Source organism: Athalia rosae, chromosome 4 (genome assembly GCF_917208135.1).
Source record: "Athalia rosae chromosome 4, iyAthRosa1.1, whole genome shotgun sequence".
NCBI lineage: Eukaryota > Metazoa > Arthropoda > Insecta > Hymenoptera > Athaliidae > Athalia > Athalia rosae.
In genome coordinates, this window is record NC_064029.1 from 5,962,255 (window position 1) to 5,989,654 (window position 27,400).

Below are 27,400 nucleotides of genomic sequence, written 5' to 3' on the forward strand. Positions count from 1 at the left end.
TTTTTGGGGAAATAAACGAACGTTACTAACCGTGCAGTTGAAGCACTGGCTGTGATAGTTGTTGCTCAAAGCCTCGACCCATCTGTCGCCGGCTTCCACGGGGAATCCGCATGAGAAGCATTTTGTTGTGAATAATTCGTTCCAATCTGAAATCAATTCGATTGAAATTAGCATCGGAACACTGCGCGTTTCACGATATTTCCCGGTCGCAGATCGTTCGTAGCGTATTATCAGCTGATAGCGTACAATTTATGGATCGAATACTGACCAGCCTCACAGTAGGGCAATCCATCTTCCAAGAAGAACGGGTTGTTTCCGAACAGTTTTCCGCAGTACGAACAGTTGAAGCATTCGGGGTGAAAATGTTTTCCAATAGCATTCAGACATTCCTAAAATTGTTAAATAACACATCTATATCTAATAGATAGTATGGTTGTGCGACGTGGTTTATACCGAGCGAACGACTGAATTAGATCGAAGGTATTTTTTACGAACAATTGTGTACGCCGTGGGAGCGAGAAACGGCGAGCTTTGAAAACCGGAAATACAATGGAATAAATAGAAGCGCGGCTAAATGGGTCAGCGAATGATATTTGTTAGGAACCCGGTACCTCTATGTGAACACGTACAAACATTTTTATGCCGATAAACAATGAAATACGTATATACAGATATGGGATGTATACTAACTCCTTTGATTTTATTGTTGCACTTGCTGCAGGGGGGAGCGATGAACTGTTCGAAGCAGTACTCGCAGTAGAGTTGTCCTTTTTCTTCTACAAATCCGATATCCTGCAGGGGTCGACGACACTGTCCGTTTGTGCAAACGAAATGATCGGGGCACCAGATGTTACCGAGTGCCGTGATGAACGGGCCCCTGAAGTGTTCAGATTTCACGTTGAATCGAAACGGTTCGTTATTGTTAATATGTAATTTATGAACATGCATCTCTCTCTCCCTTTGTTTTTGTTAATTTTCTTTTCGTTTCTTTTCGTGCTTTATCCGCGTTATTCTCAGCTCGTGGTTCATTCGTCACGTAAATTTTATTTACCCACAAGGAGTTATGCAAATTTAGAACTTGATTCTATCTCCTCCCCTCCCCCGATTCTCTGCCCTTAAAGAACCCCGCGGCGGGTTGAAATCGATGTGAAAAAGCTATAAAAAGCGGAGCGGTTATAGTAAGTTTCCCTTGAGATTTGTAAAACGGAAGTTGTAAGCCCGATAATAATAAAAAAGTAAGACAGTTGAACCCGCCAGGCACGCATAAACGAAAGCTCAATATTTTCAACATTAGATTCGCCATTATTCTTAGATTCAGAAAAGTGTTGATTCCCTTTTTTACTATTTGCCCGATAGATTCGGAGTTATAACATCGAGGGGTGGAAAATAGAGGCGCGTAGCTTTCCAAAAATTGATTTTCTTCCCTTAAGAATTTGGAAATCTCGGTAAAAAATTTGTCTGTCACGTCCTTCCGTTTCTCAACCCTCGATGTATTCGACGAATGAAAATTGTGGTGGAATTACGCACCTTGTTATCTCACTGTTACAACTGTGGCACACCGGTTTGAAAGCCTTGTCGTTGATCAGGTTGTTAGTAATCTCGCGTTTAGCTGTTGACATCGTGCACTATAATGTTAGTCGAAATACAGAAGAAACAAACCAAAAAAATGATCGTAACATACAGATAAATTAATCAATCGAACAGGGACACAAAAATAAAAAAGAGACACAAAAACGAAAAATCATTTCACGACGTCTGCACTCGAACCGCAGCGGTTGTTTTTTCGAGTGTGAAAAGTCACTGAAAATCATGCAAACGAACAGTAATCGAAAAGGAAGATAAAAAATTGCGCCTCGGCGATTCTGAAAAAGAAACCCAAAAAAAAAATAGTAATAATAATCAAACGAAGTGTTAGATAAACCGGCGAACAAACGACGGGAATCGCATGCCTCGATTACCCTGAAACAGTAACACAGCGTATACATGGTAGTAGCGATGTTAAAAACGACAAGTGCAGGGTGCCAGGGGTAGAGCGGTTGATGTTCAGTTCTGTACCTGACGTAGGAGTTGCAGTGACCGCAAAGAGGGACGCGGGAACCAGGTCCGCCTTGCTGGGTCAAAATTCCTCGGCCACGTTTCGGTGCGGTGTTACCAGCTACGGAACCGCTCTTCGAACCACCACCGAGGCCTCCGACGCCGGTACCTAGATCCGGGTGGGATGACAAATTCGGTGGGTCTACTAAATTCTGGGTCTTACTATTCGGGGCTAACATTGGGCATTGGGGGGTCTGGGTCTGACATAAATTTTGAGACGAGCACTGGGCCTGAGGTTTCAACACTTGGACCGCAGGCTTGTTGTTCGTTTTATTAACTAACTGCGTAAGCTGGCTTCCAAGGTTAGTGCGAGGCTTGTGTATCGGTTGAAATCCCAAGTCGTTCGTTTCCGAGGCGGGAGATTTAGCGAGAGGACACGCGGGCTGGTTGTCGTCGTCGTAAGGAAGGGGTATCTGGGGGTAGGGTAGTTCGGCCGACGGAGAGCGTCCGTAAGGACATTGACTCTTCAGAATTGGCTTTCGACAGGGAGCTACGCAAATCGAACCGTCTTCGCACTGCGCCACGCATACGCCCGACGGTTTCGCACTGATTTCGAATATTCCAGGACCCGAACGCCTCCCGCAGGTACCCGAGGGTTGGCCGCAAGTCGCTGGGATCATTCCAACGCAAGGAGAAACGCAAACGCCCTTTCGATCGGACGTCGGTGCCACGTATACTCCGGGCTGGGAACAGCTGCGAGATTCTTCGGATGGAATCACCACGACTCCAGCCTTGGATCCTAACTCCGCCGGAGCTTTACAGGGTAAAACCGTCAGTCCAGGTTTTGACGAGGTGTTCGCTTGCGTACCGCAGAACGCACTTCGTTGAGATTGTGTTATCGTTTTTTGACAGCTCTGCGACTGGGTACCGCAGAAGGCACTGCTTTTCTTCGTCGTTTGGGTCCCTCCCGTGACGATTGCTTTCGGACAGGGCGGCAGAACGCAGACCCCGGTTCTAGGGAATCTGTCCGACACGTTGCTCATCGAACACGTAAGTTTTGCCGCCGTTTGACTTACTCTGCCTGTTATGCATACCGATTTCTTCTGACACTCCGATTTCACCTGAACTTCGCAACGTTCCGCTTCTACCGGTACGCAGATTTTCGCGGGTTCGGGGGGAGGTATTTTCTTGGGGCATCTCAATGTTTCGATTATCTCTTTCTCGCTGGCGACGAACGATTCCTCGTCACCGGCGTAAGCTACCCGCATCGATCCCTCGACGTCTTTTATCAACCGGCCCTGGGGCGTATTTTTCTCCTCGTGGTAAGTGTACGACTCTCCTTCTTCCTGGGGTTTTTTATCAGGGCGACCGCCTGGGCTCGGTTTTACTTTGGGCGGAGGATCTTCCCTGATCTTCGGAGCCTGAGCCTTGATGTACCCGGCCGGAGGTTCTGGTGTAGAACCTTCGGCGGGAGACTTTGATCTTCCGGGAGTCGGAGTCGGAGTCCGACTGGATTCGTAGCCTCCCTGTCCGTCGCTGGTGATCTTTTTCACCGGATTGAGCAAATTTCTCTGGTACGCCGGAATCGTGCCGGGCTTTTTCAACCCCATGGTAAGCGCCCGACTCGGTGTTTCCGATCTGGATCGTGGCAGATGCGAATCTCTCAGATGGTAATCCGGCGGGGGAGTTGGAAGAGGCTGGGGAGTAACCGATTTTTTATTGCAGCGACTCGTGTCGCACCTCGTCGTTTCTTGCGTACAGCCGTCGGTGTAGAGAATTTCCGCGGGTGCACAGTATCCGTCGGGCTCGGGATCGGATCGAAGTCCGGAACAAGAGCAGGCATTCGCTTCCGACCGGTACTGTCCTGGCTGATCGTAAAATCCCAGCGGAGTGTAAGGACGATCGGGAGCGGTGGTCAGGGCATTCTGGAAGGATGAAGTGGACGATTCTTGGGTTGAGCAGACGGTCACGGTACGAGTATCGTTTATTTCTTCGCAGCTCCGTTCTTGTTCCGTGCGACGTTCTTCGACGGTTTCCTCGGCGTCGATGGTGGTCATGGTGCCGAGTGGTGAGTAGGTGCGATCCGGAGCAGTGGTCAGAGCCTTGACCATATCCGACTTCCATTCTTTTGGAGTTGAATTTTTTACAGTCGTAGGCGGAAGTTGCTGGATACCGCATTCGCTTTCCGTTGCGAATTGTACATGTTTTTTTGTGCAGGATACCTCGGTCTGCACTTGCTGTCGTTGAGTACAGGTGAAATCCTGCTGACTGTACTTCGCGCTGAGTCGACGTTCCTGGAGACTTTGCGGCGGTGGTCTTCGCTCTGGAATTTGCTGTTCCCTCAGACACTGGTGGACCTGGACCTGCTCACGTAAGCTTTTGAGTCTTTCGTTTTCAATTTCCTGTTGCCTGCAGCCGTCGTCGAGCCTGATTTCTTCCGTCAACTCTTCGTATCGGTCCAATTCACTTTCTTCGACCGTTTGGTGAGTCTCGCGGTACCCGCCGCAGTCAAGTTTTTCGTGCTCGCTGAAGCTGTAACGTCTCGGTCGATTACTTGGCGTGGATTCCGTGGCTTGCTCAACGGCTGCTGATATCTTCTCAACGGCACTCGTCCGCTCTTCAACTTTGCTCTGTGTTACTTCTTCCGTAATTTGTTCTACGAGTTGCTGGGTATCTACAGCTGCTGTTATAATTTCGGCACATTCTGCTATTTCTTTTCTGTCCGAAATAGTTTCAACTTCTTTATCCAGTTTTGCGGATCCCCGAGTTTGTATCGTGCTTTCTATTTCAGTTCCACCTTCGTTTTCGGAAACTTCTTCAGCCGTTTCCGTCACCTCCATACGTCCCCCGTCCTCGGCGTCGAGGACTTCCACCGTTTTCTCGTAAATCGTTGTCTTCTTGACGTGCAACGGTCCAATATCCCTTTCCATTGTCTCGGTAGAGTATTCGCGTTGTTCGTCAATCTCGTCCTTATAAACAGTTACACTTGGTATATTTATAGTTTCAGTTGAAGCGGCACTGTTGGGTCTACTCGGTCTCCGGAACGTAAACGACACCTCCGTTTCCACCTTGGGCTCTGGTTCCGGCTCCGGTTCTGGTTCCGGTTCCGGTACCGGTTCAGGAACCGGTGCTTTCAACGGACACGCTTCCTGATTAGGTTTCGGAGGGCAGACCGAGCGATACACGGGCTTACAAATCGGAGGGTAGGCAGGGCGGGGTGGGTGATGATGCACAATCGATACCTGTCTTCGTTCACAAGTTTGCTGAGTCTGACAGACTTCGGTATGTTCGCATATTTCTCGTTGTTCGCATACGATTTCAGAGACGGAGGGTTCTACCAGTGGGCAAGGCTGGTGATATAAATTCGTTCCCGTAGTAACCGTAGCTGTCCAAGGTTGAGGAATCGGTTGATTTATTCTCGTGGGCGTTAAAGATCTACGCAAACTCTCTCTCGATTCCGCTCTCGAGCATGATCTTGAGCAGGTCACTTCCCTTGACCTTGATTCTCTCTGAGGCGTTAGTTCGTAGAGCTGTATCTTCCTATACGATGGGCCGGAGCAACTCGCATTATATTCCATTCCCGTCTGCTCCTCACTCAGTTCTCTTTGTCTTTCGAGTTCTTCCCTTTCGCGTTGTTGTGCGATCAGTTGCCTCTGACGTCTCTCGCTTTCCTGCCTTTGATTTAGGGCTGGGTTAGGATTAATGTACAAAGGGCTCGCTGTCGGGTATGTAATTTCTTCGATAGGTTTCTCCGGGGGCCAGATAAGGCTCTTACTTTTTACCGAAGGTGGCGGAGGCGGTGACGGAGGATTATCGATATAAGTTTCTCTTTCTTCGCAGTAGTCAAATTCCTCGGTGTATGAGTCTGTATGTGGAATTACGGAGGGCGACGACAGGTTCAGGAATGTGGTTACGATATTTCAATCGGGTTCGGGAGTTTTAGGAATTTTTTTCCAATATTTTTCGGGATATTTTTTTTTTCAACCGCACGTGACATGCGTCGTATGTTTTTTTTTTTTTTTTTCAAACACACACACACGGTAGTTAACACAGTTAGCGATTTCAGAGCGTTAGATTTTATGTTAAAAAGAGAAAACAAAGAAATAATTCGTGAGTATAAAGCTCGTTTAAAGATTCACTACCCTGATTGCTCATTTCATTTGAATCCTCAGATGCTTTATGAAATAGATTTGAATTCTAAATTCCAGATGAATTCCCAAACATAAAATCAAACACATTTGATCTACGAAAGTGAGCAATCATGGGTATATGTCTCTGGCTTTCAAATGGCAAAAAGCATAGGTGAAATTCTGCTAATAAAAAATTTCTCGATGGTAATAATACTGATGATAATAATACTGAAATCACATATAAAATAATTCTTAAACATCTAATTAAAACGTTCTTTATTTTCGGCGAGCCACTCCACTCTGCGCTAGTTAAAACAAGTATAAACCGTAAAAACAAACGTGAAAACTGCAAAATAAAAAATTCTGCTGGAATTCAAAAATATTAGGCATTGTATTACGGAATTTGGTTTAAAATAGTAATGGTGAATCGTGGACATGAGGGGTATGAGAAATGTTTGGATGATATGCGCGCGCGTGTAAGCGAAACGTTAATTCATTTCTGCAATAACAAATCTAGTCGAGCTTCAAATAATAGCACAAGCGAATATCTCACGATAACGCGAAATCAGATTTCGTACAACAAATCAATGATTAAAGGACAATGGTGTATTAAAATCAAATCGTTACTATACACGTTAATATATGCCCGCATATTTACATGTTTCTTTTATTTCATTCAACTTTTTTTTTTTTTTTGTTCTTTTTCACATAAAGACATTAATCAAATTGAAACTCGGTATCTCGTACTTCGTGTGATTGAGATACGATACTTTGATACACATCTAAATTTTCATTCAGAATTTTCGTTTAGTATCCTTCAATAATCTTTTCTTTTCTTTGTTTTTTTTTTTTCTTTTTATTTGATTTTAGAAACTGTGAAGTGAACATATATATGATCATGTAATGTTGAGAGCTGCTTCACTCATTCGAAAGTGAGAGAAAAGGGACGAGGTTTTTGGTTGAAAGTTGTAGTAGCTGAAAAAAGATAAGAAAAGAAGAATTATGTAGACTACGTGTAATCAATGTGTTGCCTGTGACGTAATTTAAATTGTCGGTAAAAAATTGTCCGCTTATCAATGTTAAGGGTTGTCTAGCATACGACTGTATCGCATACGGAGTGCAATTTATATTCCAGAGATTACAGAGACGCGTTACAGAAATAATTTCTACGTTCACCGACTCTCAGGGTCAATTCCGTCAAGGCGACGTATCGTCAAATACTTATACAGTTAACCCAGCGCAACGAACTGATTGAATTTATCGTTAGAACATACGACGAACGCAACAAGTAACAACATGACGTCTCAACTCTTCACATAGTCAATTATATTTCGTTTAATTATAGAATGTACAACCTACATATGACGTAGGTGATGCGCAAAGGAAAAAAAAAGTAAATCGATCGATCGGATGACAAAGGAATTACCCGCGAGGATTTTTTTGTCCTCTTCTTTCTTTTATTTTCAATCGTAGATTATGGCCGGGCAATAATTGAATCAACGATCCTAATTCGATTGAATCACTTCTGCAAAAGTCTTCTGTTTTTTATCGTAACAAAAATGGGAGCTAATTTCATTTGCCATACAATAATTATATATAATACGTCAGCGAACAGCTCTCAACAATTGCGAGTGTATGAAATGTTTTTTTCTCCTTTTTTTTTTTTTTTTTTGCTTCGTTATGATGCCTGCGATACGATGACTTTGTGATAATCTCATACGGAGTCTGCAGGGATTATGTGCTTCTCTTTTCTTTTTTTTCAATTTTTTCATTTGGGAATTTAATATTAATCAATTGATGTATGGAGGTATGTGGCCTGTAGCGAGTTATTATAAATTATTTACGCAAGCGATTTGTAATAAGCTTAAGCTTGATCATCGCTATATCAACGAAGAGTTGATACGAATTTCGTTCTCATCATACCTCTGTAGAGGGAACTTTTTGGCTTTGGCAGTGTGGAGTACCGACCTATTTACACAACAATGAAATGTGTTAAGTGAGCAGTGTGGTATATGTATAACCCAATCGGGTTCGATGAGACTTCAAAGATCTGGTTCGACGCGCCTTTCGGACCAAATGAACGTCCATATCAATCATCGGTTTATATACCCGAACAAAAATTTAGCACGGAACGCCGCAGATCGTTGAAATCTCCGTGTGCAGTTTGTTCGCCACGATTTCCAACGTTGGGCGTTACGAAATTAATTGTAAGTCAAAAAACGAAACTTCTATATACGTGTATTTTTTATATTTCGGTCAAGTGTGCTTTTTCGACGGCGGAAATCGGGGCGTGAACAGAAAGATTGTGTACGTGTAGGATACAAAAGTGTATATGTATTCATGTAGTGTAATGATATGTGTCCGAAGCGACTCATTTATCAACCTATCTATAGCGCTGTGTCGGTTTAGTTCATCGGTTATTTTTGCCAAGAGGGTTTAATTTTGAAGCCAATTAGTATACTCTATAGTATAATAACTTAGATTATCATACTCAGCGTATTCTAATAATAATATTACATATGCGTTGACGAAAAATGAATTTTGTTCTTTTTTTTTTTCTCTCTCCATTTTCAATTTCTATTCAAACTTATGATAATCATCGTACCGTGTTCGGTGTTTGCGGTACGCGTTTCGATGCGATTAAAGACAGCACATTTTTATTCAAAACGATCGAACGAAAGGAGAAAAAGCTGCAAATAAAAAGACGGTGGCAGACCGCAAATTTCGATCCCTCGATCCGATCGTTGCATCATCGATCGTCGGTTGAAATCGCGATCCCATCTGACGTGGGATCGTTGATAAAAAAAAAAACAGAGAATTCAACCAAAACGAAACGAGGCTGTCTTCGACAAAAAAAAGAAATAGAGCTAGGTGGCCGCGTTCGGAGCTTTTTTGAAAGAAATTTTATTCGATCACTCACCAGTGGCGCTTTGACTCAACGGACGGGGCAGAGTGTTGCTACCAGAGTTCAAGGATGGCGTAGAGACCAGACTAGGCGCGGTCGGAGCGCCTCCGAAGGGCTTCGGACCTCCGATGCTGTTGGTTGACGGTGCCTGAAAGCATGAAACGGGTTTCGAATGATTCACCCTGCCGAAATCTCGCTCCAACCCGATTCTTTAATAAGCGGGACACTGACGCACGACATTGCGATGCTGTTCTCACCGAGATTAAAGAAACTCAACGGGGCGCACCTCCGGGCCTCGCGGGGTGGGGTTTGCCCGACGTAATTACAATTCTTCGTTAAAATAAAAAAAAAAAATTACCCAAGACGAGAAGAACAAGGAGTAGAAGAAAAATAGACACTTGTTTTCAGGATATCGTTTCGTTGGAATCGAGTCGCGTTCTTTTACTAAAACTAGATTCGTATTTCGCAGATTAAGTGGAACGCCGCACCCGCTCAGTGACCACTCATCTTCGGTCGCGAAATCGCACCGGATTGCCGGTTGGTATTAATCGTTCGGGGGATTTACCTGGACTGGACGTAGAAAACGTCGCACCGAGGGGCCACGGGCCAAACCCGGGACGACCGCAACGCACATACAACAATCACATGCCACGTGACTTATTACGAAACGAAAATTAAATCGTGCAAACTTATAAATAAATCGATTAGCGTCCCACGTAACGATTAGTTAATAAAAGTAACATTTGTCATCATCGGATGATGCTCGCGTTCCAATAACGCGAAATGGTTATTAATGGACGGCGAGGACGTGACCGTCCGACGTTCTTTCGATATTACTTTATATCTTTCCGCATTCGCCGACGAGGTCGATCGAAAAATACACACGCGACTCATCGAAATTAGATTTCCGTTCGTCAAAAGAAATAGAGGGGGAAATGTAAACGAAAGAAATTATAGTTAACAAAAAAATCTCTCGGTCAACGAGATTCACCTGTTTTCGAGCAGGAAAAGGTTGTTCAGATACGGCTAGGAGGTCGGTAGTCGGTTCCTCCGAGCATTTCGACGTGATTAGTTCAAATTCAGGCAAATTTTCATTCTCGGTATTTTTTTCGGGATACAAAATATCCCTGTTAACTGTGTTAATGCAAGAAAATTTCTCGTCGTTGTTGATGCTGCCAACCTCGTTCCCCGTCTGAATGATGAGAGTACTGGTAAAGGTCTTTGCATTTTCGACGTTTCCATTCAAAGTCGAATACTGTTGGCTCTGATTTTCGTAAGCACGAGGGTCGGGGGTGGTCGACGCGAATCCAGAAGTGCCATTTTTCTGCAGACGAAGTCGTTGAACGCCCTCCTGAACGTTGGCGATGTTCGTCCGATTGCATGTCTGAAAAATTTTTTAGTCCAAAGAAGACAAAAAAAAAAAAAAACATCTCACTCGCAAGACTGTGCAGAGCTTGTTAATTGCGATTTTTGTCCATGAGCTCCGGTATAACGGCGCGATGGTCGGATGTCCTCGTTTCAATACGTACGTAGAAATCGATCTCGCAAAGCGCGATAAAAATTATTAAAATATCAATTAATCAAGTTTAAGTGCGTTAAAAAATAGCAAAAACATTTAGATATTACGTCATTCGATTCACGACAAAATTTGACGATTAAAAAAAAAAATATATATATATAATCAAATAAAAAGCGACAGGCAATTATATTACGGCCATGGCAGAATGCAAATTATATGCAGGCGATCAAATCTTAGCTGGCACACAAAACTCTTTGTATGATAATTGTACAATGTACGACATACTAGATACTGCGACAACGATCATGCTTCTTTTAAAAATGCTCTAAAAACTGTTCAAACCTATTTAGAATTGTTGTTCATCGGAAATATCGTGATTTATCGTGATAATCTAGGATCGACTCGTCATTTGTCAACTACATTTCTGCAAAGTGATTTTTTGCAACTTACGAAAGGTTGAGGTGATGAATGGTTGTTTAGAGATGGCGACAGAGGTGCCAAGGGGGGTATGCCACCTCCGACGTTAGCCAGAGCTGCGGAAATGGTACCAGCGGGTGCCTTGCTTCCTCTGCAAAGTTGCGAAAATAAAATAATGAAAATATGCATGCACACGTATACGTGGCCGCTTCCGATACACGTGAAACGCCGTGCTTTCGAAGTTTTCAACGTTGTGTACGGTAATCTAATTGTTTTATTTTTAAATCGCCGAACATCCGCATGCGGCTATATTTAAATTTCAAGCGTCTGATATCGATTTAGTGCCAATAATAGATATTAATTAGGAATATTTCGGTAACGGTCGCGTGGTGTTATCTCGTCAATTACACGCAGCAATGTGATGTATAGATATATATTTCAACGTTGTATGGCAATCGATGAAACGTTTTCGCGTAATTGCCGCCGACATAGGGCGGCATAAGTGCTTTTCGCCGTCGTGCTTCAGCTTACTAAAAATTATGACGACGACGAAAAAAAAAACAAAAATAATTCGTACAAATTCGTCCATTTTATTTTCAATTCAATTTTTACTCACGGAGGGATGGTGACGGGTACCAAACCCGCGGCTGGTGGATTTTGTCTTGCGACGAGTTTCGCGTGGATGTCGCAGTACAGCTTGTTGTTGATGTTGTAGTAACCGACGTTCTTCAACGAGGTTCCGCAGGTCGAGCATTTGAAGCATTCAACGTGTAAATTCTTCTCCTTTATCCTGACGAAGACTCCCCTGTTTCGGTGAAGGAAATTCAACTTTAATTATCACGTTGTCGCGTGACCGTTATTTTACGGAAGCGATAAGCTTTACCCTATTAGCAAACGTGACTTTTTCGGGTGCACGCATCAAACTACGCAATTGACCCAAAAGTAATTGTCTACCCTACACCGAAAGTACGACTCGATCGTCCTCGGTGAATCATTCAAGCTTGTTCACAACCGTTTAAAATCTCACAGAACGGATGACGATTATTCCATCGGAATGAAAAACGTGATTCATAGATTATTGGGTCAGAACTTCGATAATCCGTGAGATTCCAACCGGTTTTTACCGCGCGATAGCCGCTTCCATATTTTCATCCATAGAAATATAACGCACATCAAAAAGCAAAGTATAATCATGTGCCGTACAACAAATTGCCTACTGATACATATCAAGCGCCAAATTCTACTGCTGAAGAGAAGAAGGAAGATGTAGAACGAAATCATAAGCGTGAACATTATGACCGACCGTGTGCAGAAATATGAATTCGAAATTCGCACACGAAATAACTGGCTCGGCGAATTTTCGCAACGATGAAGAGGGTGGTCGTGCTCGACGTTTTTCAGCGTGTGATGATGAGGATGAATCGCACACGTTCAACGTGCGGATACGACTGCGAAAAACGAGATATTCGGCGAGGTGAGAGCGTAATGCAGCTGAGGGAAGATACGAGAAGCCGGAAGACGCTAGGCAGGACTCTGAGCACCGTGTAGAATGTGCGACCTAGAACGGTGTGGATTTCACAATTTTTATTACAAACAGGTATATCGAGTAGCCGAAGCATCGGCTGACACATCTCCGAACGTTAGAATCTAGCGTAGCGTCTGTGACGAAAACTGAGTAATGCAAATTACAGTCGGCAACCGCAACCCGCGATGCTTTTTGGAAGTAGACAATCGTGTATGATGATTCTTTCGAATGCGAGAGAGAGAGAGAGAAAGAGGAGAGAGAGATTCAAATAGGCTGGAAAAAACGAGAGAAAGATACAGTAGAGAGAAAGAGAGAAAGATATATGTGTACATCATTACTCCATGCGTCCGTGCACGAAGAAAAATGAAGGAGAAAAGAAACGAATGAAAAATTAAATAAATAAATAAATAAATAAATAAAAAAAAAACAACTATATTCGTATGGTTTGTAATAGTTACACAATGGATTTATCGCAGTTGTGGCAAACGGGGGTGTCTGGCGAGGGTTTCATCCCTTCGTCCCGATGAAGATGATTACGTTGGTTTTGTCCCAACGGCGAGGAGCATTGATGAAAATTCAAATTTTCATGAACCGGACTGACCGTCAGGCCCATAGCCCGGCCCAGGGGTGTCGGCGACCTGGGTGAGGTGGCGCGACCCCCCACAGCGTGACTGACCGACGAATAAAATTCCGTCCGGGATGAAACTAGGACATTTCAATCGAACACCCGTAGGGAGTTACTTGGATTGTACGAAAAATGAAGGACCGAAGAACATGAGTAGCTACCCTATAAGGTACACTATGCAGGAGATACGAAGACCTGAAAAGCAACTGCGACCGGCCGAGAGAAAATAGTTTGCATCCGGTAAAAGGAGAACTCGTCGTCTCTCGCTCGATCGCAGGTGTCTCGTCGATCAGGTCGGAGGTCGCAGGCTAAGGTGACAAGGAGATAAATACGACGTTGATGAAACAAGCCCCAGCGTAGCACCGTTAGATTTTTTTAGAAATTCCCAAAGCGTCGCGCGACGTTTATAATCCTATTCTGAAATTAACTGAAAGAAAAAGGTTTTGCTCTGTTTTTCAAATGTTATATCCTCGAGGGCGAACTTACACGATGAGCCTCTCGCAGTCCGCGCAGATATTCTGTCCGGGTGGCAGGCTCGTTTGTGGAGTCGTTGGCTGTGGCTTGGTCTCCGGTGCTGATACGTGCCTGAGACCGGTAAGACCGGCAAGGGCAGGATTCGTCGGGGTAACCGCACCGCTTTGTATCGTGGGTTCAGCTATTTTGCAAATTAGTTATCGAAGGCGTTCGCTCATTTGCCAATTATATTCAAGCCGCGGCGAAGGGGAGAGGAAATTAACGAAGCCTCGGGACGGAGGCCCGTCACTCGTCGAACGATTCGAAACCGAATGAAAAGGAGAATCGAAAATCGTGATTCATTCGTCAGTTATTTCCGAGCGCGAAAATCTTCCGTCCGATCTCCGGGAACCGACGTACAAGGAACACGTGTTTTACGTCGATTCCGCGTCCACTGCAGATAAGCATTATCGTCGAATGCGAGCAGAATTTCTCGGTAACTGACCAACGATTCTTCGATGCGAATTTACTAGAGAGCTGAGAGAAGCCGCTATCGGTGCGTCACTTGTAACCCTGAAGAGATTTACGGGCAAGGTGAAATCGTCGGCGCGTTAAATTTTGCCTACTCATTTACGTGAATGAGTTTAGTGTCGGGATACAACGTCATGGAAACTACGTCGATTTCGCGTATCCCCTCCGCCGGATGTTGTTTCAAATTTTATCAAACGAATAACTTATGAATAATATCGTCGCCGCTGTCAGGCTGAAAATTGATCATCTTCTCAACTTTATTGAATAGATATATAGATTCGCACGAGTTAAAAAATCTATCGGCCGATCGTTTGAGTCGGCTTCAATAACAGTTGAGGAAGGATCTTAGAAAAATCCATATTACTAACCGGGTTCCGGTGTCCTCGGCTCTTTGTCCGCCTCCTGGACCATCTTGAAGACCTCGCTGTTCTCTGCGTTGTAGTTTTTCTCGTTCTTCTTGAAATTAACCCTGCGAGAAAGACGCGCGCGTTCAGCTATTCGCGAAGTTTCTCTTCATTTCGTCGGTGCAAAGTAGAATGAAATTTTTACATACCCCAATACTCCGCCGGCAAGGACCTCGGCCTGAGCAGATAAAGTTTCGGCGATGGTTTCTTCGCTGTAGATTCCCACAGGGCTATTGTACTGCTTGTTAACGATTGATTTGATCGGAGCCTCGCCATTGCCGTTCAACTAAGAGTATACCGCGCATAAAAATACCGTCTCGCCACACTCAGACTTTTCAAAAATTCTCAGCCAAATCCCAAGGACAGACGACTCGGAAGGATGAAGAGATGATCATTTTACTTACGAAGGGTTTCGGACTGAAATTATGTCCACTGCCGATCAGAGGACTATCTTGTTTTTTCGCCGCAAGGGATGTCTTTGTCACAGGCGAAATATTCGAAGCGGGGCTGTTCGGTTTCGGAGTTGGAATATTCGCTGTGACGGGCGTAACGCTGGGTTTCCACGTGCTGCCTCCCCTGAAACCGAAGAAAAGTTTTTACAGAAAAGTTTCGCGATCGGCGTGGAACCGATTTTCGCGACACTTCGTCTCGTTCCGTTCCTTTGTATCAACAATTACCTCTGGATGGTTACTTCGAAGTTGTTTCCCGCCCTCACGATGACATCTTGCGCGTCCTTGTGCCTCAGGTTGAACGTGTCCGTGTTGTTCACCTTGATAACCGCATCGCCAGCTCGGAGACCAGCTGCCTCAGCAGGAGAACCCCCGTTCACCTGTGCGGACAAAGAATCCAGCGTTTTAGCTAGCGAATTCTTTTTTTTTTTGTTTTTTTTATTTTTATTTCTTTCTATTCCTTTATTTTCGCTTCCTCAAATTCCATTGAACGCTCGAAGTTCTTGCGCCGATGGTAGTTATTCGTTTTTTCAGTTTTTTTCATTTTTTTGTATCGCATAGATTATGGAATTCCACGCGAATGTCCGCATCATCGATAATATATAGCGACCGGTAATGACACCGCTCGTTATTATGCTGACGTTAAAAAGAAAAGAGAGAGTAAAGTGTTCCATCATCGCGGGCATCGCGCGCTGCCTCAAGGATCTATTTTTATTGAACCTGATGGACCCGCGAGGCCCGTGCGCTTCTCGAGGCGTCAATTAACCGATCCCAGACGATCCGGACTCCAGACATGTCACGGAGTAGAAATAAAATGGAGAAAAGAAAAAAAAAAAGAAGAAAAAGTATCCATTAGAGAACGGAGAGAGGAGGAAAGTAATGAATATCTTACGTCCCCATTCATGAGGTTTGAGATAAATCGGTATTATATGAACATTATAGCGTCACGATGAAGGCATTGACCTCGTTCCCGGTGCAGGGACCATATCAAAATAATTAACAACCAAGGCCTTCCAATAAACGGTCAGCGATGCCAAATATATCGGAATTTATCTCTATAGCTGTTATTTTTACGATTCCGTTGCAGATCCGATCTCGCAACGATGACGCTCTTTTGAGCAAATCGAAAATTGGGTCAACAAATTTTACCAATGGCGCCTCGGCGATCGTTCGGATGACGTTGACGGTTTTTTTCATAATATGAAAATAACAAGATTTACCGATTGTAGTTTTATTAACTCACAATTTGCCTTACGTATTTTTTACCTCGAGATATACGAATCGAACCTGGAGGCGATGCAGCAGCGTGCTTCATCGGCGGGATGAAATTTCGATTTTTACTATCATTGCGAAATAATTCGAAAGTTTATCGCGATCGAGATCATCCGCGATCGTATAATGTCTCACGTTGCCAGTAATTGCCCTGGATACCCGGCCGATTTTTCGGCGAGATCGAAAAAGTAAAAAAAAAAGTAAATCCTCCGGCAAAAGTGACGCGGCGATAAATTTCAGATCCTCCCTTCGTCCGCGGATGCGGGATTGAAATAGAAAAGAAGGTTGCGACGGCATACTGACCTTTGCGCTATGCCACTATACTCATCGCTATGTAATAACCTCGGGCATTTTGAATTCCGATATTTTCCCGTACGATACATTTTTCTTATTCCTGGTTCACGCTCGACCTTCGCTCTAGTTTCTTCTCCACGAACGGATCCGGCCGGACCTCTGAAACTCGTCGAACGCAATTTCACGCGTCATTTGCACTCAGCGTAGTGTTTTCCCCACGTCTTCACCGACCGATTAATATCCAGAGGTACGCGATACTTCTTCTCTCCTACTTGCTAGCATTTTATTATCGCCAACTTTTCGTTCTCCGTCGAAGAAAAGAATCTCCTCAGAGGCCTATGCTGTGCGGTAAGAGAAAACCATTCGCTTTTCACTCGGCGTTTCGATCGTACGACCGGATAGTCCGGTTGCGTGTGCGTGTGTGTGTGAATTTCGTGCAGCCGGTGAATTTGGGATGAAGGATGAATTTACGGCAAGGGCCGCAAATAGCTTGTGCCCGAAGAGTAGTTACGTCAGTGTTCACGGGCGTGTAACGCGACACTTTGAGTTTCGGAGTCGACCGATTCGTTCTGGCGCCTATTTTCAATTCGTATAGTATATTCGTAGCATCCACCCGAGACCTCAACGTAGCTTACAGCTTCCAAGAGGCTGATGGATTTCCGAGGAAAGAAAGTTTTATTTCCATCCGCACTTCCGAAAACACTTGCGTGTGTACACCCCGTACGAGAAAAATCCCCCCTTCGAATTTAGAGCGAAGACAGACTCCACAGAGCGTCTTTTATCGAATCGACTTTACCACCCACGCACTCTTAATCTCCCGATTAAACAGAAGCGAAAAAAAGAAAATAAGATAACTACAAGACCGCGGCTTGAACGGAGGCGGTGTGCTTTCTGTAGCCTCGTGATATTCCGAGACAGTTGTCGGATTGTTTGTTTGTTTGGTTATTTATCGTCGTTAGTTTTGTGTGCTTTACCTCCGGAGCGATAACCGGACGGACATTAGATGCTAATATGGAGAATCTTTTAACGGGTTTTCTCGTCTGTTTGCGTAACACGAAGTAGGTGTATCGTCTTCCGTATATTTGGAAACAGACCGAACAATATACGGCATGAGTAGTGAGTCGTAAAATTTTATCGCCGCACAATATTTCCGATCATTAGTCTTCGACCGTTGACGTAATACGATAACGGTACTTTTAGTGACCGGAGTGAAACTACTGGACGAAATTTTTCGATGAGTTTTTAAAATTCTTCGGACCGCGCGATCGCGGCGGACGCAAACGACGAAATTCCTGCTCGCAGTCATGTGGGGAAAAATTTGATAAAATATCGATTAGCTTCCGCACGCATTTGTATCATGTGCAGCAGCCGGGCAACGGTTCTTCGCCCCGTGAGATCGGTGATTACGTTTTCGAAAATCTGAAAAAATGATCGATGGGCTGAGGCGACGGGACAAAGTTTCTTCGTTATTGATCTACGCTATTATAACGAAATTCCGGAAGACCCGGATACACGTTGTTTGGTTCTGTCGCGTCTTTACATAAGACGGCTGTGCGTGTGTAACGATTGCGTTGCCTTAGCGATGACGTAGCCGAGTCAGGGTTGAACTTGGAACCGAGGAAGGTTCTAAAAATAACCATGGACCGGTCTAAAAATAACTTCTTATTATATGCACTCCAAGGAGTCAGACGAGGTATTAGGTTGGTGCGCATTCCGATGAGCGGGTTATCAGAGATGGTCCCCCTCGCCACGCTTCCTTTCCTCCGCCTCCTCCTCCTCCTCCTATTTCTTCTTCGTCTTCTTCGTCTTCTTCTTTCACCTCTGGGCCACCACGCGGAATGCGTTCCCAAACTCTGCAGCAGCCCGACCGACGAGGTTAAAAAATCCAAAGTTCGTTGGGCGAACGGAACGACGACCTACTGTAATGTCCTTTTTCTTCTTTTTTTTTCTCTCTTTTTTCTCTTTTTTCTCTTTTTTCGACTCGTGAACAACCCACGCGTGAAATACTGTCGCCGACAAGGTGTGTTCCTCCGCGAGGTCCACCCTTGAAGTCTTCTTCACAACGGACTCCTGCACTTCTCACGAATTGGAGAATGATCTCAAGAAAGGTTTATCGAAAGTTGAACATTTTTGCTCGTATTAAATCAGAACTTTTGCAGGTGATCCGTGTTCTTGAAAATCTCGGAACTAGACTCCTGGTCCTGGAAGAGGCAGAAGTGACGTATATCCTCGGGATTTTGGATCGGAATTCTTTTCGATCACATCACAATACGATATCGTCATACTCAGGTATATATTATGCACCCTGTTTTTCTAGACGTTCGCTCACGATGTTTATGATCCCAATCCCGTCGATCGATGTTGAAAATATTCGGAGAATATGTCATACGACTGGAAGAAGAAGAAGGTAGAAAATATCGTACACCTATGTATATCTGAAATTCCTTCATTCCGGCATGTACTGCGATGTATTTTCGCGTTCCACTTTCGCGATAAGGTTACACATACTTATATACGCTACTCTATAAATGCGAGCCGGCAAAGTGAAGACCTTTTCTCCGAAGGCCGATTTCGCTCCGAGGCATTTGTTAATGGTTCACGTCATTAAAGGACTTAATTAATCTCTCGCACGATATAATAACGCTACATCCCCCTTCCACGTCACGATTATTTATAAGAAAAAAAAATAAATAAATAAAACAAAAAGAAATAACGAAAATTGTTGTACAATTATTTCGAATGTGAATATAAATCATCGGAGTTTCGTACGCGCGCGTATATTATATTTGAAATTAATCAACGAGTTAGACTATCGGACGATAATTATCACCGCATTATCGAATCAACTTTATTATACACGGGTGTATAATCGATTTATATCACAACCGCCCGTAAACGATTCGATGTACGCGCGTTCGAAGAGCGTGACCACGTATTAGATCTATAATACAGATAAAAGCATCTGCACACCTTGTCAAAATTCATTAAAGATCATTTCCTGTAGGCTCATCGATCGCGGGGGACGTCGTCCGATCATGAATAACTCGGAGTACCGTAATCACCGTCGTCATCATCGTCGTAATTGGTTCTGAGAAAAATTACTCGACGCTCGAAAGCTCCGCGTTTTATTTCATCCGATGCTATCTCAACGGTGCGTAAGACGTGCGCACACGTGAAAGTGTAATTTGAATACAAGCGAGAGTCGAAGAAGAGTAAAACGCGACGCGTGTAAAAAAATATTCCTTTTCGCAGATAGATGTAGAAAAAATTTGTTTCCCGCAAACAATATCGAGAAGACAAACACGCGACGGGGCGAACACGTATTCGAGGATGAGATCGCGCGTGATGCTCGATGAATATATTTGCGGCACAGAGTGCCGAGTGTATTAAAACACTCTAGCGTGTAATACGTAAGTACACGGTACGCCCGTATTATACGCGTACGTATTTTAAAGATAAGAGGCGTTTCAGAGAGCTGATGCCGTCTCGCAAATTCGAACCGCTGACGTCACTTTATGCACACCGAACTGCAACGCGTCGTTTCGAATAATTTTATAAACATACATAAATTTTAGCTGGCAAATTAGCCGCGTTAAATTTGTTAGTACGATAAATTAGACTTTCGCTTCGGTCTCGTCGGGCTTACGATGTCAATTTTTTTCCAATCGTCGGTTCGATTTTTCTTTTTCATTTTTTTTCTTTTAGTCGCGGAATCCAAACAAGCAGCAGCCTCGCGCGACGCGAATGATTTTTCGACGATTACTCCGCATTGATTATTCATGGTAAAAAAAATAAGAGGTAAAAATCCAGCGGTTGACGGGAACCAGATGCAGGCTCCCTCCGCGTATAAAATTCTTGTAATTCACGTTCCGCGAATTCTGACGATTTCATTCGGTTCCTCCGGATATTCGAACTTCCTGTATATAATACCTTTGGCGAAGAGAGACGGAAAGAATCGGTTACACCAAAGACACGCCTGCACACGGTGCACATAATACGTATGCGCCTATAATTCCCCTCGCAGCGCGTATGACTAACGCCTGGTCACAAAGGTCCAACGATGTAATATAAATTCCAAGCCCATTACCATACCTATTATATTCTCATTCGATTTAACTCCGATAAAGACGATTCTTATACGAATGCATGCATACGTATTATCATGTCGCACGTGTGCTCGTCACAATTGCAGTGTGTGCCGCTCCGTAGAAATCATTCGATTTTTGAGATTTAATTCCGCCCCGCCTTTGCGCTGTTGTAAGAAAAAAAAAAAAAGAAATCATCCGACGAAAAATTTTTCATTCCTTTACAATTAATCACCAACGCTCGTCTATTCCGTTGTTAATTTTTTCATCATCCTACATAATCCGCAACGTAGCGGGACGAGGGTTTCGATTCCTGTATCCGAATATAATCTACGTCGGGTACGTCTCGTCGGCGACGTTCGAACATATATATCGTCTGTCACGCAGATCTTATCCGTCTTATCCGGGGGGGCCAAGGTGATCAGTGATCTCATCTCGTGTATTATTCGACTCGGAAGAATAACATTCCATCGACGATTGTTTGGTAACGTTGCGGGAAACAGTGGTGTTTCGTTGTACGTGTACACTTATATATATATCATAGAGATTCGAACGTTTTTCACGTACATTATCGTCATGTAATCACGTCGTTATCTCGTCATAGGATTTACAAACGTCGCTTCGTCTCGGCATCGTTGTACTCGGAAACGACGCTATAGCCGCTAGAATCTCCTCTGCGTTGGACATCCCGCCGCCCCGCGTATACGCCCGTACGTGTGTGTACACAAAGTATTTACGTACGCAAGTATAACGCCCTAGGGAACAACGTACGTTTTTCTCGAAATGTGATTCATATTTCGAGGGATCTCTGTTAGTTGACACAACGAAGTGGGTATAGTTTGCCGTACGGCGCCGACAATTTTCAGGCGTCGTCGAGTCAGTCAGTAGTAGTCGATGTTGCTGTAGCTGCTGCTGCTGCTGCGCTGCCTATGCCTATGGTACTTCGGCGATCGGTGACCTCATCTTTTGCCCACAAAGCTGCCGAGTGAGTGTGAAATTTTGTATCCCGAACAATGATAATATGAACAGCGGCAACGGGCAACGCGGCGATAAGTTTTGGCGAGCTTTGCAGCTGCGAGGACGTAGGAATGTAGTTTAACTGTCGGGCATCCGAACGACGCCGTCTCATAGTTCCGAACAAGCGATAAGAGAAATTCGCGAGAAACAAAGAAGAGAGAAAAAAAGGTAAAATTTTTTGGGGAACAAAAGAATTTTTAACGGACACCCCCTCGCGCGCGCTCTTCGAGCACCTGATGTTGTTGTAATAAATATTTATTTACCGCTCCGCAGTTGTCACCCGCCCACGTACCGTCGCGATAGTATATAAGAGAAAATAATACGATGCAACACGGGCGACGTCTTTTATTCTTGCGATATTTTTTTTTTTGTTGTTTTTCTCTCATTTTTTTTTTTTTTTTTGGGAACGGCGAAATTGTTCGGCCCGTAATAATTAATGATCCTTTGCAACGAGCAGATTGGTTTCCTTCGACCGAACGAACGCCCTCGGTCGTTTCGTGTATTACGGGGATACCTGCGTCCTGAAAATCTATACAGCCGAGGAATTTCTTCTTCGAAATATCGAAGCAGAAATATATTTAGTGCAGAAAAGAGAAAAAGGACCACGAAGCGGGGAGGGGGGGGGGGGGGGGAAAAAAGCTCGCCATCGCCAAACCTGCACGCCCATCTACTCCGAGACCGAGTCGTATTTTCTGCTGTAAAACTTTCTGCACGGATTATTTGAACCGTTCATTTAATTATCGCGTATCATTGAGAAAATTTCTTCCTCGCGAAAGACGGACAACGTACAATGCGGACGCGCTGGCGGACGAGCTTATAAAGTAACGATAGACGGCGTAATTGCTGCGAAGGAGGTAGCGCGGATTTTGAGGCGTAATTCCGGGCGTCCCGACGCTTCTGTTCTTCTTACAATAGTCAGCTGCGACGCAAGAAGTGGAGGAGAGTAAGCGCGCGTGCCGCCGCGGGTTCACCACTTTTATTCTCCTTTACTCTCCCCGTACGACATGTACACTATAAATAAGGCGACAACTTTCACGGGTAATATAATAATGCGGCCTTGGAGTAGGTCTTCCGAGGATCACGGAGTGTAATAAACAATAATTACGGGTTGAAGGCCTGTAATCGCGTTCGTTGCGCGTCGGGGTGGTACGCGTACACCGGTACGTATATAGGTATATATATTACGAGTACGAACTACTAAAATTCTGCCGCAGTTTCAGACGACACGATGCACCACGTTATTCAAATCCGGCGGACGTTGAAAAAAAATTATCATCCAACGGATTCGTTCCGATACAGAATTCAGGTGGGTGTGACGGTGCGTCGCGGAGAGTAAAAACGCTGCCTATTTTTCGTTTCGTTGAATATAAATTTTGCGGGTCTTCGGATTCCGCGGAGACTTCGTAACTCTGTATCGAGAAGAGCTAAGCGTAATTCCGATCTGCGTCAGATCCATAGAGTAATAGTCATCGATTATTTACACAAGACTTTGCTCCGTCCGAAGAGCAGCGGAACGGCAGCTGCCATCATCGTACGACTTCGATACCGGCTCGCGGTGCACCGTGTAACGTAAATATTTCTGAAACCCCGTACGCGTGTGTATACCATATATTATTGTTATTAATATTATTATTATGGTTTCCTGCAAAATCGTTATAACTACAAGCTGAATATTTGTTCTACTAATCTTTTTCGCTCCGTGCGACGCATTGCGAAGATATTTTTCAAAGTTTATATTTGACTGCGATAACAAGAAGAAGAAGAAGAAGAGGAAGAAAAAAGGAAGGATTGGATAATGATAATAAAACGCATCGTTTACACGGACTCTATACCGTGCACGCAGTGCATCGTAACCGTAGGTGCGTTATAACGGCGAATCGGAAAGTCGGCGACGCGATATTTGCGGTGTCGCGTTACAACTAGTTTATTATACTAACATCTGAATCCACCGCGAATCTCTTTCCCTACGCGTTGATTATAGGAAAGCGAATTCAGCATCAAACGTCACGGATATAAAGTGAGCCAGTTGGCATAATTCCCACACCTGCCCGTCCCGATTGCGTTCAGTTTACACATTTTTTTCCCTTTTTATTCTTATTCTCTCCGACTCACAAACCCGTGTGCGGACGTCAAAATTTCCCTGCAAAGAATCGAAAAATCGCAAATCCATAGTTTTTGTTCAAAGAAAACGTCTTGATCTACGTGCGCAGTGAATTTCTTTGTTGAAAATTGTTCATGAAAGAAACGGTGAGAAAAACTTGGAAATTAATTGAAAGAATAAAGTTTTCACGTTCGGTTTTCTGACGATCTCACTGCTCGTTTTATAGGAGAGAGTGATTCAAAGATGGTGGACGGAATAAAAGCGATATTTTTATATCCGCGAGAGTAAGCTTTGTCGGTCGGCACCAGGCCTTCGTAGCCTCTATTAATACCAACCATCGCTGCGAGGCGAGCCGGGGTTGCAACAGCGGACAGCCTCAACGAATATCTACAAGAGGAAGAGGGGCAGCCCCGGAAACAGGGGCGGAAAAAACTGGCGACAAAAAAATGTTACATCGTCGTCCGAAGGAGAGTAAAAAAAAAAAAAAAAAAATTGAGGAACGTATCTGTACCGCCGATCGCTTCTAATCGAGCGATCGGTTCGTCTTCGCTGTATATTGTATACCTATCCACAAAGCCACGCTGCTGCGTTTCATCTTCGTTGAACGATTTAATGGACTGTTCAATGAATTGGTTGATTAATTTTATTAGATCGCTCGAGCGTAAGCTCACATTTATATCATATCCTCCAACAGGTATAATGCAGTATAATATAATACGCTGCATTTATCGGTGCATACTTTATAGCGGTGCGCGCAACGGCGGACGTCTGACGGTCGCGTACGATACCGGGGCAAATGAGACGTGAACTAATTGATCTTCTTCTGACCACTGATTCGGTTTGATATAACCACCGCTGCTGCAGGTTAACCGGTACAAATTGCTCGGAGCTGATCAAAAAGACGCGGCGAGTCCTCTCCTTCCTTCGTTCCGTCGATCGTTATTCCGCTGCGGTGAACACCGCTCCGCGACCTAAAATCTTCTCCCACCGATGCAAACGCAACGATACCTACGTACGAACTCCCTAACGATAAAACGGACGTCGATCGACGTCAGCTGTTGAAGTAGCTCAACGATTTCTGGCAAATATTTTTAGGCGAAAAAAAAAAAAAAAAAAAAAAACAGAAATCGGCAGGCTCAAAGGACATTTTTCGATCCGGAAATTGGAAGCCAAGGAGTTCTCGGATCGCGATCCGGCGAAGGGATTGCGATTTCCGCTTCGATCGGCGTCCCTCTGTTATTGTTGGAAGAACGTATCTCGGTAGTAATCGCGTTGATTTACCGTTCGCTCGTAACCCTGGGGCCCTGGCCAAAACTACAAAGTTACGCCACTGGTACGCGTACGTACATGTAAGAACCAACGTTACGCCGGTGTTAGCTCGGCGCTCCTCACCGCAAAGTATACGCGCTCGTGAGTCGGTGGCGGGTTATATTCGTACCGTGTGCACTCGAAGCTCACGCAATCCCTCCGATCGCCTCGCGACTTCCTACGCAAAGGCCTCCCGTTCTGACCGTTCGCCAACACGCCCACGCATCGAAACACCCCGCCACACATCCGACGATCTTAGCTCACCGGCTATTAGACGGTAAAATTTTATACCCGCGACCGCCAAATCCAAGGGTGCGGAAAAGGTATGCCTATCGCAAGCGCCCTTCGCTCACCGCGGATGAGAGCGAACGGATTTAGGCGAGAGGACCTCGCTCGTCATCCGGACGCTGCTAATTGTCGTTACGTTGGCCCCGCTACCGAAAACGTCATCGTCGGTTCATCGGTGACGTCATTGACGAAAAAGATGTAGCCGTCGATCGCGTGAGCTACTTTTTTTTAAGCGTACTTCGATAATATCGCGTTGCGTTTGCGGCGGGCGTGGCGAGTCCGAAACGCAGATCGTCGTCCGCTGAAGATTGTAATAAATTTGCTGTTAATTTTATTCATCGTGTCACTCGTGCGGTAAAGCGATCGAATCGCAATTGAATTCGAGATACCGGTTATCGTTTCGAGATCAGAAGTCACGTCGGTCAGCGACGTGTTTTATATTATAACAGTACGTGTGCGCGTGACGAGAACTGTGCAAAAAAAATACATACATCGAAGTTAATAGAGTCATTTTACATAACGTTATTTTACCGCGTTGCATTTTGACACCGCACAAGTATAATAATAAACGAGAGATTATATGGTCAGACGCGTGCTCCATATAAAATGACGTAATTAGCCAGTTTCCGGTTGAAGATATATATTCGCGTGTATTTATCACTCATATACACGATGCTTCGTTACATTCTTGCATCGAAGTTCAAGGGCGTTCCAATTTTCGAACGTTTAAAAATAATTTCTTTTATACATTCGACGAAATTTCACGTGCCGTATACCGCATCCATTTTTTCGGACGGATCGTAAAACTGGCTCGCGTTATTGTCGCTCGAAAAGCTTGACGAGCGGAAAGAATTTTGCGCACTTCGCACTTTTAGTCACACATATATGTACATACGTTACACTTATGTGCACGTGAATGTCAACCCCGACGATTGCAGTTATATTTGCATTCTCTTGGCTCAAGGAGCAAAGTCAGATGATGACAATACGTTATGTATACATATGTATCATACGCGTGTGTAGCGGTGCGAAATTAGTTGCACGGACATCAGAAGAAGAGCGCGTAAATGGAACAGTGTGAGTTCGGGCTAATCAAATGTTTGAAAATTTTTCAACTAGAATGTCATGTGTGTATATGTTTGAAAACCGCAACACTACACAGCGACCCGCAGTCTACGGTGCATCGCGATCGTCGCGTTATATTTTATTTATTCATTACGAAGCAGAATTTGCATGCGTCACTTTTATAAATGTACATCATAACTGCGTAGATTTTCTTTATCACTGATTACGATCATTGTTAGCGGAGTATCTGCGATTTATGATATTTGATTTTAGACAATGGCGCAGCAGAGGAATGACTTTTGAATTTTAATTGTGACTCATCTGGATATCGGTACCGGTGGTTCGCGAAATCGAAAATTCTTAGGTCAGATCCTTGGAAAATAGACGATAAATTTCTATGCAACTTTTTCAACCATAGTCCGACGTGCTCCCTGTTATTTTGTACGAGTAGAAAAATAATTCGTTGAAGTTTGATTTATTAATCCATACACGTGATACGTTAGAAAGACTTTCGAAAAGATTTAAGCAACCTCTAACGCCCATAGATACGTCATACGTCAAACACGTGCATCTTTCGTTATAAATTCATCGGCTCGCTTGCAGCGTGGTTTTGGAGCAGAGACTTGAGAGTCGTCTTCCAGCGTGCGTTATAGCATAGGGAGGGAAAAAACAAGTCGTTTGTTTCACGGAGGATCCGGGATACGCATCGTAGCACTAGAGTCGATTTCGACTTTCGATGCTACGCACCATCGGCCTTTAAAATAGTAGCTTTCAATGCTCGAGCTTTCGGCGCTGAATCCTACCTCACAATCACCCTTAGTGAAATCAGATGTAGAATCATTGCTAGACGAAGAAAAAATAAATAAATCTCGAACACGTGTCTTCGGTTATAGATGAATAATTTCATTGATGATTTCCAAAGTACGTTATTAAAAATTATACGCGTGAACTGGTAAGGCTATGCATCGAAAGTAACGT

At 44.2% G+C, this 27,400-nt stretch overlaps 1 protein-coding gene across 1 annotated transcript in view; it reads right to left on the reverse strand.

The window, feature by feature from the left end:
• LOC105692677 (PDZ and LIM domain protein Zasp) overlaps positions 1–27,400 on the reverse strand; it is a 32,899-nt gene that overhangs the window by 2,217 nt on the left and 3,282 nt on the right. Inside the window, exons 2-16 of the mRNA XM_048653756.1 lie at positions 15,221–15,372; positions 14,948–15,119; positions 14,693–14,829; positions 14,508–14,608; positions 13,642–13,810; positions 13,351–13,361; positions 12,989–13,235; positions 11,622–11,810; positions 11,039–11,156; positions 10,061–10,453; positions 9,085–9,217; positions 2,056–5,899; positions 691–877; positions 269–389; positions 31–146 (exon numbers count right to left, since the gene is read on the reverse strand). Coding sequence (XP_048509713.1) covers positions 31–146; positions 269–389; positions 691–877; positions 2,056–5,899; positions 9,085–9,217; positions 10,061–10,453; positions 11,039–11,156; positions 11,622–11,810; positions 12,989–13,235; positions 13,351–13,361; positions 13,642–13,810; positions 14,508–14,608; positions 14,693–14,829; positions 14,948–15,119; positions 15,221–15,372 — 6,090 coding nt within the window. The remainder of the gene's footprint in view (positions 1–30; positions 147–268; positions 390–690; positions 878–2,055; positions 5,900–9,084; positions 9,218–10,060; positions 10,454–11,038; positions 11,157–11,621; positions 11,811–12,988; positions 13,236–13,350; positions 13,362–13,641; positions 13,811–14,507; positions 14,609–14,692; positions 14,830–14,947; positions 15,120–15,220; positions 15,373–27,400) is intronic.